This window comes from Sciurus vulgaris (assembly GCF_902686455.1).
Source record: "Sciurus vulgaris genome assembly, chromosome: 7".
Taxonomy (NCBI): domain Eukaryota; kingdom Metazoa; phylum Chordata; class Mammalia; order Rodentia; family Sciuridae; genus Sciurus; species Sciurus vulgaris.
In genome coordinates, this window is record NC_136467.1 from 15,786,533 (window position 1) to 15,801,084 (window position 14,552).

At 41.6% G+C, this 14,552-nt stretch overlaps 1 protein-coding gene across 3 annotated transcripts in view; it reads right to left on the reverse strand.

Annotated features, from left to right (window-relative positions):
* Window positions 1-14,552, reverse strand: part of MTHFD1L (methylenetetrahydrofolate dehydrogenase (NADP+ dependent) 1 like) — a 197,848-nt gene that overhangs the window by 135,622 nt on the left and 47,674 nt on the right. For 2 of the 3 annotated variants that reach the window (XM_079146632.1, XM_079146633.1), the window contains exons 12-16: window positions 10,238-10,374; window positions 8,330-8,376; window positions 3,914-4,021; window positions 3,008-3,082; window positions 1,675-1,777 (exon numbers count right to left, since the gene is read on the reverse strand). In XM_079146632.1, coding sequence (XP_079002758.1) covers window positions 1,675-1,777; window positions 3,008-3,082; window positions 3,914-4,021; window positions 8,330-8,376; window positions 10,238-10,374 — 470 coding nt within the window. Of the gene's footprint in view, window positions 1-1,674; window positions 1,778-3,007; window positions 3,083-3,913; window positions 4,022-8,329; window positions 8,377-10,237; window positions 10,375-14,552 lie in introns of those variants that run through there. The other variant, XR_013764955.1, reaches the window with a different exon arrangement.

Genomic DNA, 14,552 nt, shown 5'->3' on the forward strand with positions numbered 1-14,552 from the left:
GATGCCTCTTGATGTGAAGGCTGGTGTCAACACACACGGAGCATCTCCAGTCCAAAAATCCACAATGCTCCAAAATCTGCATTTGCGTGTCAACTTAGACCACAGGTGGAAAATTCCTCACTGTGAAACGTGTTTCATGTACCAAATTATTTAAAAAATTGTATAGAATGACCTTCAGGCTATGTGAATGCGGGGGTCTATGAATCAGAAAATGAGTGCCTTCTTTAGACTTGAGTCCCGTCTCCAAGAGACTTCATTATGTCTACGCAAGTCTCATTTAAAAATTCTGAAATCAAAAACGCTCTGCTTCCAGGCACTGCACACAAGAGCTACTCAAGCTGTATTCTATTTTAAAGATGAGAAAACTGAGTGGATCTTGTTCTTCAAGATGTGCAGTTCACACCTGGCAGAGCCAAGACCGGGTCTCTGGTATCTTTCACCTCATGGTCTGTGGGAAAACACGCAGTTCTTACTGGCCTGGCTATCGGAACACAGCTTCATGGTGGGGTGAGACCTGGGCTGGACTGGGCAGGGCAGTGAGGGGGGTGGGGATGCCTGAGCAAAGGTTGGCAAAAGGCCAGGGCAGGCTGTCCTCACTGGAAAGCAGACAGGAGCAAAGGACATGGAGCCACACTGTGGTGGTCCTAAAGGCCAAGTTGAGCAATGGGGACTTTATTACATGGGCTGGGAGGAGCCATCGGAGGCTTCTGATCAAGGAAGTGTCTCTGTCAATATGAACCTATGGGACCAGGGGATGGAAAAGAAAGTAAGATAAAGTATTAGAAGGTAACTGTCAGAAATTGGGGAGTTGATAAATAAGTTGTGAGAGTGGATAAAAATAGAAAATGGAAGACAGGTCTGAGGAGGACAATCCAGGAAGGATCAGGAATGCATGCCATCCAGTGTGTCTGCAGCCCCAAGGGTCCATCAGGTATGTCACCTTCCGGGGAATACACATAGTCAATCATCTCCTTTTCCACCTCCAGGAACCTGGGGCCCAGCACACACATGTCACTTGCTCCAGGCCATGCAGTGGGGCAGCGGGAGGGTGGAGAAACACATCTGAGGCCCTGACTCAATGTTTAGTGCTCTACCCCACTATGGTACCCCACAGTGACCCCATAGTGACCGTCGAAGTACAGGGGGCAGAGTGGGAGGAAGGAGGACATCACAGCTGAGAGAGGCAGGGAGGCCAGAAGGCAGCCACTGGAGCCCACCTATGCCGCACTTGAAGCATCAGAGGGAGACTTGGCAAATGGCGGGAAGCACCAAGCAGATAAAAATGCAAATTAGAGAGCTGCTTAGAGAAGGTGTGAAGAAGCGAAAGGACCAACACAGGGAGACGTGGCTTTAATTTTTTTTTTCTTTTTTGAAATCAGAGGCAGAGGCCAAAGAGGAGAGAGACAAAAGAAAAAAATAATTTTCCTTGAAAAGTCTGAATGGGTGGGAATAGATGGGACTGACTGAGCCCAGGTGTTTACGGAGGCAGTGAAGAGGAAGGAAGAAGGAGGAAAGATAAAGGTAACGGAAATAAATGGCAGGATCATGAAGCCCAGGCCCAGAAGACAATGGGAAGACATAAGAATACACATTAATGACATCAACCAAAGAGTTTCCGCTGGAACATACTCTCCCAACTGGCCTTCAGCACGCTGCTGTGTCCTCAGCACCTACCTCTCTGCCACGTGATGGTGCTGGGGTCAATGTTGAGACGGGCGAATTTACTCACTTCCTCCTCCGTCAGCGTGCCTGGGTCAGTCTTATTTATCCCCAGTTTCTAATGATTAAGAGGAAAAGACGTGATAAGTTCAAGAAGGAATAGAGAGCGTAGGTAATGCCTCTTGCTCTATTCTCTCCATGCTAAGCCTTTAAAAAAAACTAAACTTTACTTTGAGTAAAGTACAGGTTATGCCAAATCAGACAAATAAATGCCTGAGGTCAAATATCTTTTCCAAGTATAAGACACTGAAAATCTGCATTAGACCCTTCAAATGACAGATCTAAAAATGGAGTCTGGTGGGTAATTCACCATGAACTCTTGGGCTCGATGCTGGCTGTCTGACCAGAGCCTTTCTAGGTTGCACTAGGAGGCCACCATCCACCAAGCTCTGAAGGGACATAGACTCCTGCGCCCATTACGGATGCTTTAGTTCATTAGTTATTCTTTCCAAATGCAAACACCAAAGTCTAAGGTTTATGTCGAAGATTCAAAATAAGTTATTTCTAATTTACTAAGAAAAAAATTAAAATTTTCATGCATCTATTTCTGCAAAGAAAACATCCTAAGAAAGTGGCTTTCAGTGAAGAAAAAAGAATCCCAGAAACAGACACTGTACGTGTCATAGCTGCTGAGGATGGAATTGCTCTCAATCGAGTGAACTTGGCTCAGTAACAAGCAAGGCGATGAATTTTAAAAAAACATTTAATACCAACCAATGGTTATAGATTATACCATGAAGGGTTATTTTCTAGTTTTTGACTAAGAGCTAGGGGAGCAGAGAGTGAGTAGCAGCAGAAAAGCAGCTAATGGCATTAGGAAGAAAATAGCATGGATAAGAATTTCGATGGCTTTCCCAAGTACAAGTGGAATATTAAGTTGCAACAAAAACTGAGACAGATGATTTCTCAAGGCGATCTTGTCATTTCACAGAAATTGACGCATTTTATGAAAATACTTCTCTTTTGAAAGAGAAGGACGCATCAAAATGAAGTTTGTTAGGGTGACTGGGGTACTCATAGATTAGCGAAGCACTCCTCTCACTTCACACGTGAAGAAACTGAGCCCTAAAAATGTACTTATTCACCTGGCTCTGTGGTGCAGGATCCAGGTTTCAGGCTTCTAATTCTGTGCTGTCTGCTATATTGTTCAGTCTCTTTAGAGTGTAATACCCAAAAGAGTATCTGAAAACCAAAATCGAGTCAAGTTCAACAGTTCTGGCTTTGGCAAATCCTTCTGATGTGTTTCTAGGATATTTTCTTTTTAAACAACTGCTAACTGGAAACTTACCTTCAGCCGAGCAAGTTGAATTTCTGAAAATTCTCTGACACCATTCACTGAAGGGACCAGACGGTTATACAGAGCCTAAAAAATAAAACAATAAACATGACTCCACTTGGGCATTTCACAGGATATGACAAAGTTCATGACAGGTATAAACAAACTATTTAGATTATGGGACCTATGAAAATTTGAGACATAAATTCTGTCATTTTAATAAAAATTGACTAAATCTGCAATAATGCACATTGTAAATAGCTTGCATAAACATAACTCTTGGTCCATAGCCTTATGCTGTCAAATTAATATTTATCTGGATTGTGTTCCAAAAATGCACTAGGGAATCACTTTACCTGAAGGAAGTCAGGACCCTTCTTGTAAAATATGCCAAAAAGCACCTCACTAGTCCGTGCCCTCTGTCTGTGAGGAATTAGGAACTGGTACTCTGTCCCTTTCAGGTGTGTGTTCAGCTCTTGGACTGCATGCAAGGGAAGCCCAGCAAGGGTCTCTGACTCTTTCACAGCATAGCTAAGGTAACTGCATGTAACATTAGTCTTAAGAAAGGTAAATGTCCAGTCTTTCCTTTGGTATGGACCACAGACTGGACCTATGGCCAGAATGAAGAGAATTGGCCCAATGGTTACTTTGGAATTAAAAACTCACCTCAAATTATATTCAGCTTAAAAAGTACAACATAATATAATTCACCCAACGACTTGGTAGTTGTCATACACCCATTTGAGAATCTGACCAAAGTATGGCTGATCTCTCAGAAATGAGGACATATGTAAAATTCACAGAATTTTGAATAAAACTTCAGAGAGTTTATGGACTAGAAATCTTTCCATGATTCCTTAAGGATCCAGGAATCCCAGGATCAAGTCCCCAAAACGGAAAACAAGGAATCCTTCCCACCTTATCAGTTTGAGTGTTTTCATGCAAAATCCTTGTGTCGATGGCAGCGGCCAGCAAGTTATTGGCAGCAGTAATGGCGTGGATGTCCCCAGTCAAGTGCAGGTTGAACTATAAATGAAATGGAACATCTTTGTTTCAAACTAACATCACGGCATTCAAGGACTGCCTGAACAAATAAAATGAGATGCTAACTATGTATCTTTATAACAAGCGGAATCCATGATGACCTAAATCAGAAAGTTGATGTCACCGTCTTCCACTTGACACAAAGCGTGTTTGAACAGTCTCTCTCATCACAAATTCTTCTGCCCTCAGGTTAAAGGTAAAACATTCTGATGGACTTACTGATAGCTATCCTTATTTTGGTTTCTTTCTTTTCCCTTTCCTTTATGCATGGCTTTATTATTTAAAAAACTGTACTATGTCAACTACACATTAGAATACAAGGTGTAAAACAAACAGTAACAAAGAATATAAAACATTACAGACGGTTTAAGCAAGAAGGCATGTCCTCCTCACTGATCTATTAATTTTGCTATTTTCCTTCGAGTCCCTTATTCACACATGATCATTATTTGTATAACCAGCTACTTATAATTTGGAATCTTAGTTTTTAAAAACATTATTAAAGATTGAGCATCCCTGATCCAAATATCTGAAATTCAGAGTGCTCCAAAATGCAAAACTTTTTGAGTGCAACATGACAATGCCAGTTGGAAAATATGCCATGAAACTTGGTTTCATACACAAAATTATTAAAAATATCATATCAAATTATGTTCAGGTTACCTGTAAAAGGTATATGTAAGACATAAATTTCATGTTTAGACCTGAGTCCCATTCCCAAGATATGTTATTACGTGTATTTGAATATTTTAAAATTTAAACAAAGCTGAAATCTGAAATTCTTCCAGCCTCAGGTGTTTTGGATAAGGAATATTCCTGAATTATATAATCATGTTGTTTGTGACTTTATAAAGACTGTATAATCAAGTAGATGTATAAAAAATTTTACCCTCCTATGTCTGGATCTATAAATTGTTTTCAAATTTTCATTTTCGCCAAAAAAAGTGCTGCAATTATAAAGAATACGTGTAAATAGTTTTTCTTTTATAAAGAAATTATTAATAAGCAATATATTTCCAGGAGTTAAAGGATTTTGATAATATCAGAAAAGTTCTTTATGAAAGTTTTAGCTGCAAAACACTAGATAAGTTACTTCAGGAAAAAAGTTACACCTTCAGACTAAAAAAAATATTGGAAAAAAGTGGTATTCTATTTTAAGATACATTTTTTTATTCTCCTGGAAGGTTAAAAATTCATATTTCTTGTTAAATTTTTATAATTTATAAAAATATATTCACTGCAGAAACATGAAAAATTACATAATATGTATATTTTGTAAGATATATTTGTGATTTTCAAAGTTGGGATCATAGTTTCATAATAGCTTGTCTTAACTTTTACACTTAATGTTAACACTACTAGTATTTTTACATCACAGTTTTCAAAATATATAATTTGATATTCTGTTTTTGAATATTTAAGTTTTTCCCAATTTTTTAATGTTATGAACTAGATGCAGACAGTTTTTTTGCTTGGTTTTGGTACTGGGAACAGAAGCCAGGGGTGCTTTTACCACTGAGCTACACACCCAGTCCTTTTTTTATTTTTAATTTTGAGACAGGGTCTTGCTAAGTTACTTAGGGCCTTGTTAAGTGGCTGAAGCTGGTCTTGAACTTGTGTTCCTCCTGCCTCAGCCTCCCGAGTTGCTGGGATTACAGGCGTGCACCACCATGCATAACTGAAGATAGAATTTTAAAATTAAATCTTTGCATGCACATCCAATTCTTCCTTGGGATAAACTAAAAATGAACTTATTTGGGCAAAGGACATGAATGTTTTTAAGGTACTTGATATGTATTTCCAACTCTTTTTCCAGAAGTTTTATCAATATACACTTCCCAGCAGTGTCTGAGAGTTTATTTCAATCTCTCTCTGCCAAAATTTGGTATGAATACTACTTTGAAAAATCCAGCTCTGTCAACTTGAGAAGTTAAGTGGTAACTGATAGTGGTTTTAATGCAGATGTTTTTGGTTATTAGTGGAGATGAACACCCATTGGTTAGTTACTATTTCTCTTCTGACATTTTTCTTGAACCCTTTGGCCATTCTACAACCAGGGTTTAAGTTTTTGTTTCCAGCTGTCTACTTGATATCCTCTTGGGGGCTCAAAGGACCCCCAGAGGGCTCTTCCCTTTGGATGGCCCTCCTTCACCCTGGACACTACCGAGACAGTTCACCCAGGTCTCCATTTCAACAAATGACCATTGACTTGCTCAACCCAGCACCCTGGACACTATCCTTCAATTCTGCCCTCGTCTCATCCCCTCATCTCGTCCTACAAACATCGGCAAACAAATCTCCATCACCATCCTTTTTCTACCCTCATGTCCGCTATCCTGGACCAAGCAGCCACCATCTTCCCCCTGGGCTGCCCCCAGAGTATCCACACTGGGTTCCGTCAGTGGACTCTGCACACTGGCCAGAGTGATTTTGTAAAACCCAGGCTGATCTTGTTATGATTCAGGGACGATTCCTTCGACAAGACCGACCATGACACGTAAATAAAGCCCAGGCTTTTGGCTGTGAACTGAAAGGGCTGGCACCTGTCCACTCTTCTGCCTCATCTCCCTCCACTCACCCTGGCCATGGGCTGTAGCCACACAGGTGTCCTCCAGTTCTCTGAACAGGCAAGCCCTTTCCTGTCTCAGGACCTTCCCACCAGCGTTCCCACTGCCTGGAATGCCTTCCTTCCCTCTTCACGGGGCTGGCTCCTTCGCACCTTTCAAGTCTTCATATTTTCACTTTCATTTCTCAGCCCAGCTGGAATTTATTCTAACATCTCCCCCACTTGACTATTTGTGACAGTTCTTCCAGTAAGTACTGTGTGCACGGTGTTCAGTGTCGTCAGGCACGGTGCCCTGAGCTGCAGATACAGGGAGGGAGAAGGCACAGGGGTCTTCTTCTCTCAAGGGCAAACTACCCAACTGTGCGACTGTGCTCCAAGCCATGGAGTGCATGTCTTAAAACAGTGGGACACCCACGTCCTTGCCCTAGATGCTGGTAAATCTTGAGTAACTTCCCTGGGCTACACTCCATTCCCAACCAGACCTCCAGGCTCTGGATCCTTTGCTCCAGCTCGGATGTAAGACTTTGGGCTGTTTTTCTCAGCAATGACTTGGACTACTCTTTTTCATCCCCATCCCTGAAACTTGAGGGTTTTTCCAAAGTTTCTCTAACTTCCCTGATGCTCAGGACTCTGTGGGTAAATACTACTATTCCTTCCACAAAGCCAAAAAATACTTGCTAATGAGCACCCACTATTTGCTGGGCACTGTGCTAAGTGCTGGGACTCTGACACCTCAAGAGAGGCCTCCAACTCACAGGAGGTGACCAGATTGATGTTTGAAAACACTGGGGAATTTGTGGGGTGGAGCAGAAATTCAAGAACAGAACCTAAGATGGGTAGCAAGGGTAGAAAGGAAGGGGAGAATGTTCCAGGAATGGGAAAAATCTTGGAATCAATACAAAACAGGGGACAGAGGGTACCGCTCAGTGGTAGAGCATGTGCTCAGCATTCATGACATCCTGGGTTAGATCCTCACCCCCACCCTAAAATACCAATAAGAGAAAACAGGACAGGAGTCTGCAAGGAGCTTGAAATGGGTGGGGGTGGGGGGATGGGCAGGACAGTGACCCGCTCAGATTAGGGTTTAGGAAGAGTATGAAGCACCTGAACTGTGGGGCTGAAGGGGACAGCAGAAGTGGTGAGAGGGAACACTGGTTAGATTCAGGGGATGAGGGAGGTTACACAGGACGAAGAAAAGCGTCTCAGGAAAATAAGAACTGACCCCAATGGCTCTTTTTTGTCCATTTTCCTCTGCAGTCACTTTACTTTGGAGTTTTAATGGACGGAAGTGAGCATCCAAGTCTTCCTGACTTGGGTAGTATAGCAGATAACCAGCAGAGGGACAGGTCAACGTTCTCTCGTTTAGAACCCTCGAGTCTACACAGGTATTGGAATTTAGAATCTTATGAAATCTAGAAAGGCAGTATGATGCACGTATAAAATTTATAAAATACCCCAACCAGGCAGTAGGTCAGCACCCGTCGGCTATGGGAAAGTGCATGAATAATCAGCAAAACATGAATATTCACACCAAGCGGGGCACAAAACACACACGGCTCCCAACAGTCAGTGGGAGGGTCAGGCACCACAGGAGCTACGCAAATGCTTTGGGTTTGTTGCTTCTCCCAGGCTCTGGGGGTGGACGGTGGACTATGGCTGCTGGACGAAGCAGACGCTGAGCTGTCAGGAAGAAAACAGATCCATGCGGCATCTCAAGGCCTTACCTCCTCCATGGGGATGACCTGCGCATATCCTCCACCTGCGGCTCCTCCTAGACAACAGAGTGGCACTTAGTGTCATCAGCAGCTGCACAGCCTGGACAGAGCCCCAGGCACATCGCTCCCGACCAAACAGGTGGGCATCTACGCCCAAGGTGAACTCATAAGAGGAGGCAGAGGCATTACCTGCTCTATCCAAGCAGACTGGGAGTAAAACTAAGTCTGCACGCTGTCCAATGGTGCAATTTAAGGACTTCTGTTTCTTTGGTTAAAAAACAAAGGTAAAATAATATAGCAAAAAAAAAAAAAAAACAAGTATGGCAAATGTCAGTACTGTAAAAACATTTCGGGGCTAGAAGTGGTGGTGAAGGCCCGAATCCCAGCGACTTAGGAGTCTGAGGCAGGAGGATCACAAGCTTGAGACCAGTCTGGGCAATTTAGGAAGATCCTGTCTCAAAAAAATAAAAAAAAGGCCTGGGTGTCGCTGGGTCGTAGAGCAACTCTGGGTTCAATTCCCAGTACCAAAATAACAACCACAACGACAAAAAAATACTTCAGGATATGAGACGGTTCTACTAATTTATTATCGAGTCTAGGAGGTATACGTTATCTAAATCATACATGCACTGAAGTATTAAACATTTTTCCTTCTAGTAATCTAAAATTCCTCCATAGGAAATGAGAGGGAGGTGGGGTATGAAAAATGGTGGAGTGAAACAGACATCATTACCCTATGTACATGTATGATTGCATGAATGGTATGAATCTACATCATGTACAACCACAGAAACAAAATCATGTACCCCAATTGTGTACAATGAATCAAATGCAGTCTGTAAAAAATAAAAAAATTATTAAATATATATATATATTTTTATTTTTGCTTAGAAAACCACCTGTAAATGATCTACAGACTTCAACGAACTTATTTTAGATAATCTTAGGAAACTTTTGTCATGTTGCTTATCCTTCAAGACATGACATCTGTTATGTTAATAAAAATGCATCTCACCCACATGCATATCATTTTACAATTTACCCCATTCTTTCCAGGCTGTCTCATTTGAGTCTCACTAACAATCTGGTGAGCTGGGTACCATAAAACTTTTAAACTTTAACAGATACAGCTCAGAGAAGTTGTCACTGGCGATAGGTCACACAGCGGTAAGAGATGGAGCTGTGATTAAAACCTTGGCCTTCTCACTCCAAGCCTAATGTTTATTCCACTACATAATGTATGACCCTCTATGAGTTATCAGTACTTAATGAGTTAGGCGTTATTAATGTTTGTAAAAGTAATATAAATATAATTCAGTTAAAAACCGCGAACTGCCAAGAACACACAGTAATTGCAATAAGTGCTATTGTAAAGTGAACTAAGGAGTGACTTCATGATAAATCAGTGAAGAAAGAGTAATGAATGGGAATGTGCCAGACACAAGCCCAGCCAGAGCCAGAGAGGAATTTCATCGTGACTCTGTGCACAGCCAGTTCGTCTCCAGAGTTCCGTGGCCCCACACGACAGCTCCCACAAGCTGAGACTTTGGGGCCAACATGAGGGGCCCCTCAGTGTTTAGAGGGAAGGACCCTGCATGGGGCTGGGATGATAAGCATGCCTTCACAGTGGTTCAGCAGACAAGGCACAGTCAAGTCAGAAGGGGAAGAACTGCCCAACAGGCCTAGGGACGGGTCTCCCAGGGGCTACAACAGAGACCCTGCCCCACGTAGCTCCCCAGGCATCTGTGTGTGCCGGCAGGACGTGGCGTAACTGCTATATTCTCAAGGTGCAGAGGGTACACATAGATATGGACCAGTTCTTCCAAAAAGTTTCACTCTCGACCTGTGTATGATACTCTTTTTAAACATTCCCCCCAATTTTGTTCTGAAAAATATACTAGTTGCTAAATAAAGTACCTTTCACTCCAAAAGTCGGTCCCTGGGAAGGCTGCCTCAGACAGGCAAAGGAGTTGACGTGCAGGTGGGCAGTCAGCGCCTGCACCAGCCCAATGGTGACTGTGCTCTTCCCTTCTCCGAGAGGGGTGGGCGTGATCCTGGTGGGGGGAGTGAACTTAGTCATATTTCCAAGACAAACTATGCAGAACCAACCGAAGAGGCCAGAACCAGACCAGAGGATATTGGTAGAGAACAAATCTCCCCAGCTCTACTCAGCAATGCAGTTTCTTGGATCAGGGTGATTTATCCTCAGCACTCAGGCTAGGCTTCAGGTGAAGTCAAGAGAGAGACGTAGAACAGGGAAGAAAACCAGAAACCAAAAAGGCAAAGTTACCTTTCCAACCCATTAGCATTGGAAAGTTCTTTGTTCTCAAGGGGGGACACCTGCATTTCTGTTGCTTCCTATCTCTGGAAGTCCCACACCTAAGACTAATTCCTTTCCATATAACAGCTCTTCCAATGTTGGCAAAGAGCAAGTCCAAAACCCCTCCCATAGCAAGCAGGAAACCCCCCACTCTGGAGTTTATTACTGACAACACCCAAAAAGAGAAATATTCACGTTTATAACAATATCACAGTATTAAATGATAGGAAGTGAACCAATTACATTCCCAAGTAAGACCCATGTAATTATTCCTTATTCCATCAATAAAAATCCTGAAACACTCACAGATTGGTCTTCTGTGAGTTAGATGGTGTGAGTCGGGATGTGTAGGATACTAAACCACAATAGATCTGACGACGGTTTTCTGACCTACAAAATCGAGTGAAATGACCACAAAGGGGAAGTAGTGCCTTCGATCCACCACGGTCTCCAGCTATCTCAGACCACCCCTACAACACAATCAGTGACGGACAAGTGGGACTCCGTCCCTGCCTCCCAGGGCTGGTAGCCAAAGGGAGGCCTAGATAATTCGGTGACTACGATCAACGTGGTAAACACTAAGGTGAGGAACAGGACAACCAGACTGTATTAGAAGACAGAAGGAGGATCTAACCAGATTTGGAACATCAGGGAAGGCTTCCTGCAGGAAGTAATATCTTAATGGAGTCCTGATAAATGGATAAATGTTAGCCAGGTGGTAAATTGGGCAGGGTGGTTAATAGGCAAGGAACTTTGCATTCGTGGTGTTATTTGTATCCCATTTGATGGATGAAGAAACAGGCACAGAGAGTTTGATTAACTTGCCATGATCATGTGACTAGAAAGCAGTGGAGCAGGTCATAACCCACAGGCCAGCCATCTGACTTCACTTGTTATTTCTACTGATGGAAGACCAAGGAAGAGAGCATTTAAGACAGAGGGACACAGGCCACTGAGGTTTGGAACCATGTGAGGACAGAGGAGAGCCAGTGGACTCTGTGACAAAGTCACTCTGTGTCCACTGTAGGAGGGGTTGGTGGTAAGCCAGTAAGAACGCTGTGTGGTGAAATAAACCTCCAATTCTCAAGCCGCATGATGGCGTTATCTCCGTTACCCCTGCATCTGCCTAAATAGCACATTTTGAAGTGGGGTCAACAAGGAGACTCAAAGTTACACAAAGGTGCTTATCCACTGAGTCAACTCTCTACTCTTTCACATATGACATGCATAACAGCAGAAGCCCAGAGGTATCAGGGTCTTAGAAAAGCTTGTAAAGAAGATGTAGTACCTTCCATAGGGCAGTTTAAGTACCTACCGAGCATTTATTGTTTGCAAAGGAATAAGTGGTTTACTTTAGCTGCGTCCCATGAGTGATTACATTCTCCTTCCCAAGGATGGGCTCACAGAGCTGCCTAGACAGCCAAAAGCAGCCACGCCCAGCGATGAACTCCTCGGAACTTCAGCCAGCCATCCAAGTCTTAATTAGAAACACAGGACTGCTCAGCTTTTTTTGCCAACGAATACAATTCAGGAAAGTCAGAAAGTAGGAAGTATTTATTGGGAACAATAAAAGGAGAGCTACAATAAAAAATTTATTTCGCCTCATTCCTGCATGTGATATCAGAATTTGGTTTAATTCCCCCCCAACCCCCAGTATCCTTTGCTCAGATTCCAAATCGTCAAGCTGATTTCAAAAAGAACGAACACCAAGATAATCTCATGTCTTTTTCTGTTTCTATGAGAGCTTTGTTTATGGAGACGGAAGTGTGATTTTTATTTATGAACTTCCTTCACTTTTCCAGGCATGCTGGTGCGGCTCCCAACCTCCGTCCACCCACAGCTTTCTTACAGGACTTGTCTGTGACTTCTCAGATGGCTGATGATAAGGGATCCGATCTGTCTGTCTCACCTACTGGGCCACAAGCGTGCCAACGGCAGAGGATTTACTGCCAACTACAGTAAAAATCTGCCAACAAACCCAGAGACAATTTGGATACATTCTGAACTAGGTGGATCCTTTACTCAAAGGTCAAAGGAACTGTTTATACGGAGGCAAGTGGCAGAACTCTGAATCATTCTCAAAATTCAGAATCTTGTTGAACAGTATTATGGGCATTAGCCATGCCCAAACCATGAACTCCAAACTATATGCTTAACAGCATAAGAGTCTATATCATTCATCATAGGCATCTTTATGATTTGGAAGGTCTTTTAACAGACTTTTATTATCTAATAATAAACCCTATAGTCCATTTGGTTGTGTTTCCCATTACATTTGACAGAGGTAAATAGTTCAGGGTTCCTGTGGTTCCTTCTAAATACCTTTCTTCTACTTTACAAGTAATACCAATAAAGGAAAAGCTCACAGATATCCAGTTACCTAAGGTAAGAAAAGCAAAATCTTAGAAAACTCAGTAGAGGTTATTTTTACACTGTTCCAGAAAGATGGGGTGAAACATTAAAAAACAAAAAACCTCAAGTCAGGTATTTGGCATGCTGCAGAAAACAACCACGAAGTGACAAGAACAATCTTGATTTTCCTTTAATGTGAAATTCAGTCTAATCTCAGCCAGTTTGGGATTTTTAATTTTTTTTTTTTTTTTTAAACTACTCTGCCTGAGCAATTCAGAGAACTTCTAGAATGTTCTGCACGGAAATTCGTGTGGAAACCCCACAAAGACCGAGTGCACATTCAAATGCCCTGCAGCTGCACTCCGAGTCAGGTTCTCCAACGAAATTCCTTTTCATTAGTGTAACTGGGAAAATATGTAAAACTCAAGAGCCCCTAAGATTCTGTTGGCGTATTTCCCTGAACAAGTCCCAATACTTTTCATTTTGTCAGGCAAAGCAAATAAAGTGATGTGTAGGTGTAAATTCCATGTGATACTCAGCTGATGAAATGCAGACGATTCTGACTGAAGGAGAAATCCTAAGGTCTGAAGAACGGCTTTTTAAAAGAGAATTAATCTGTTCTGCTTTTGTGTTATTGAAACAGAAGATTTTTTAAAAATCCTGTTCTTCTATATTTTAATCCCACTCTTGATATATTTTAAATCACATTTATATAGAAATTGAAATGTACAATAATGAATGTATTGTGAGTTAGGTTTATTGAAAAATTCTTAGGTATGTGAATTCTTCTAAAGCATAGGAAAAATTCATGTTAGATTTCAGACAAAAAGGCAGGACACAAAATGGTACTTATAGCATGGTCTTTGTACAAAGAATGGATACAGAGACAAAATTCTGGAAGAAGATATAAAAACTTTTAACACTACTGAGCAACGAGAGATTTAGTTTTCTTTTTCTTTTTTTAATTTTTTTTATTTTCCTTTCTGTTAGAGCCTTGTACAATAGGATGATATTATGTTCAGAATAAAAAAAAAAGAATTCTCCACTTAATGGAGGGATCGTTTGTACTTCTGAAGAAATTGCAATGGTACATGAAATAATTGATAATGTCATTCTGTCCTAACTATTTAAATAATATTTTAATAATTGGGATAGATTCAAACTAACGAGCTTTTTCTCAGCAAAGGAAACTATCAATAATGTGAAGAGAGAGCCTACAGAGTGGGAGAAAATTTTTGCCACACACACTTCAGATAGAGCACTAATCTCCAGAATCTACGAAGAACTCAAAAAACTTTACACCAAGAAAACAAATAACCCAATCAATAAATGGGCTAAGGAAATGAGCAGATACTTCACAGAAGAAGATCTACAAGCAATTAACAGATATATGAAAAAATGTTCAACTTCTCTAGTAATAAGAGAAATGCAAATCAAAACTACCCTAAGATTCCATCTCACCCCAATTAGAATGACGATTATCAAGAATACAAGCAACAATAGATATTGGCATGGACGTGGGGAAAAGGTGCACTCATACATTGCTGGTGGGGTTGCAAA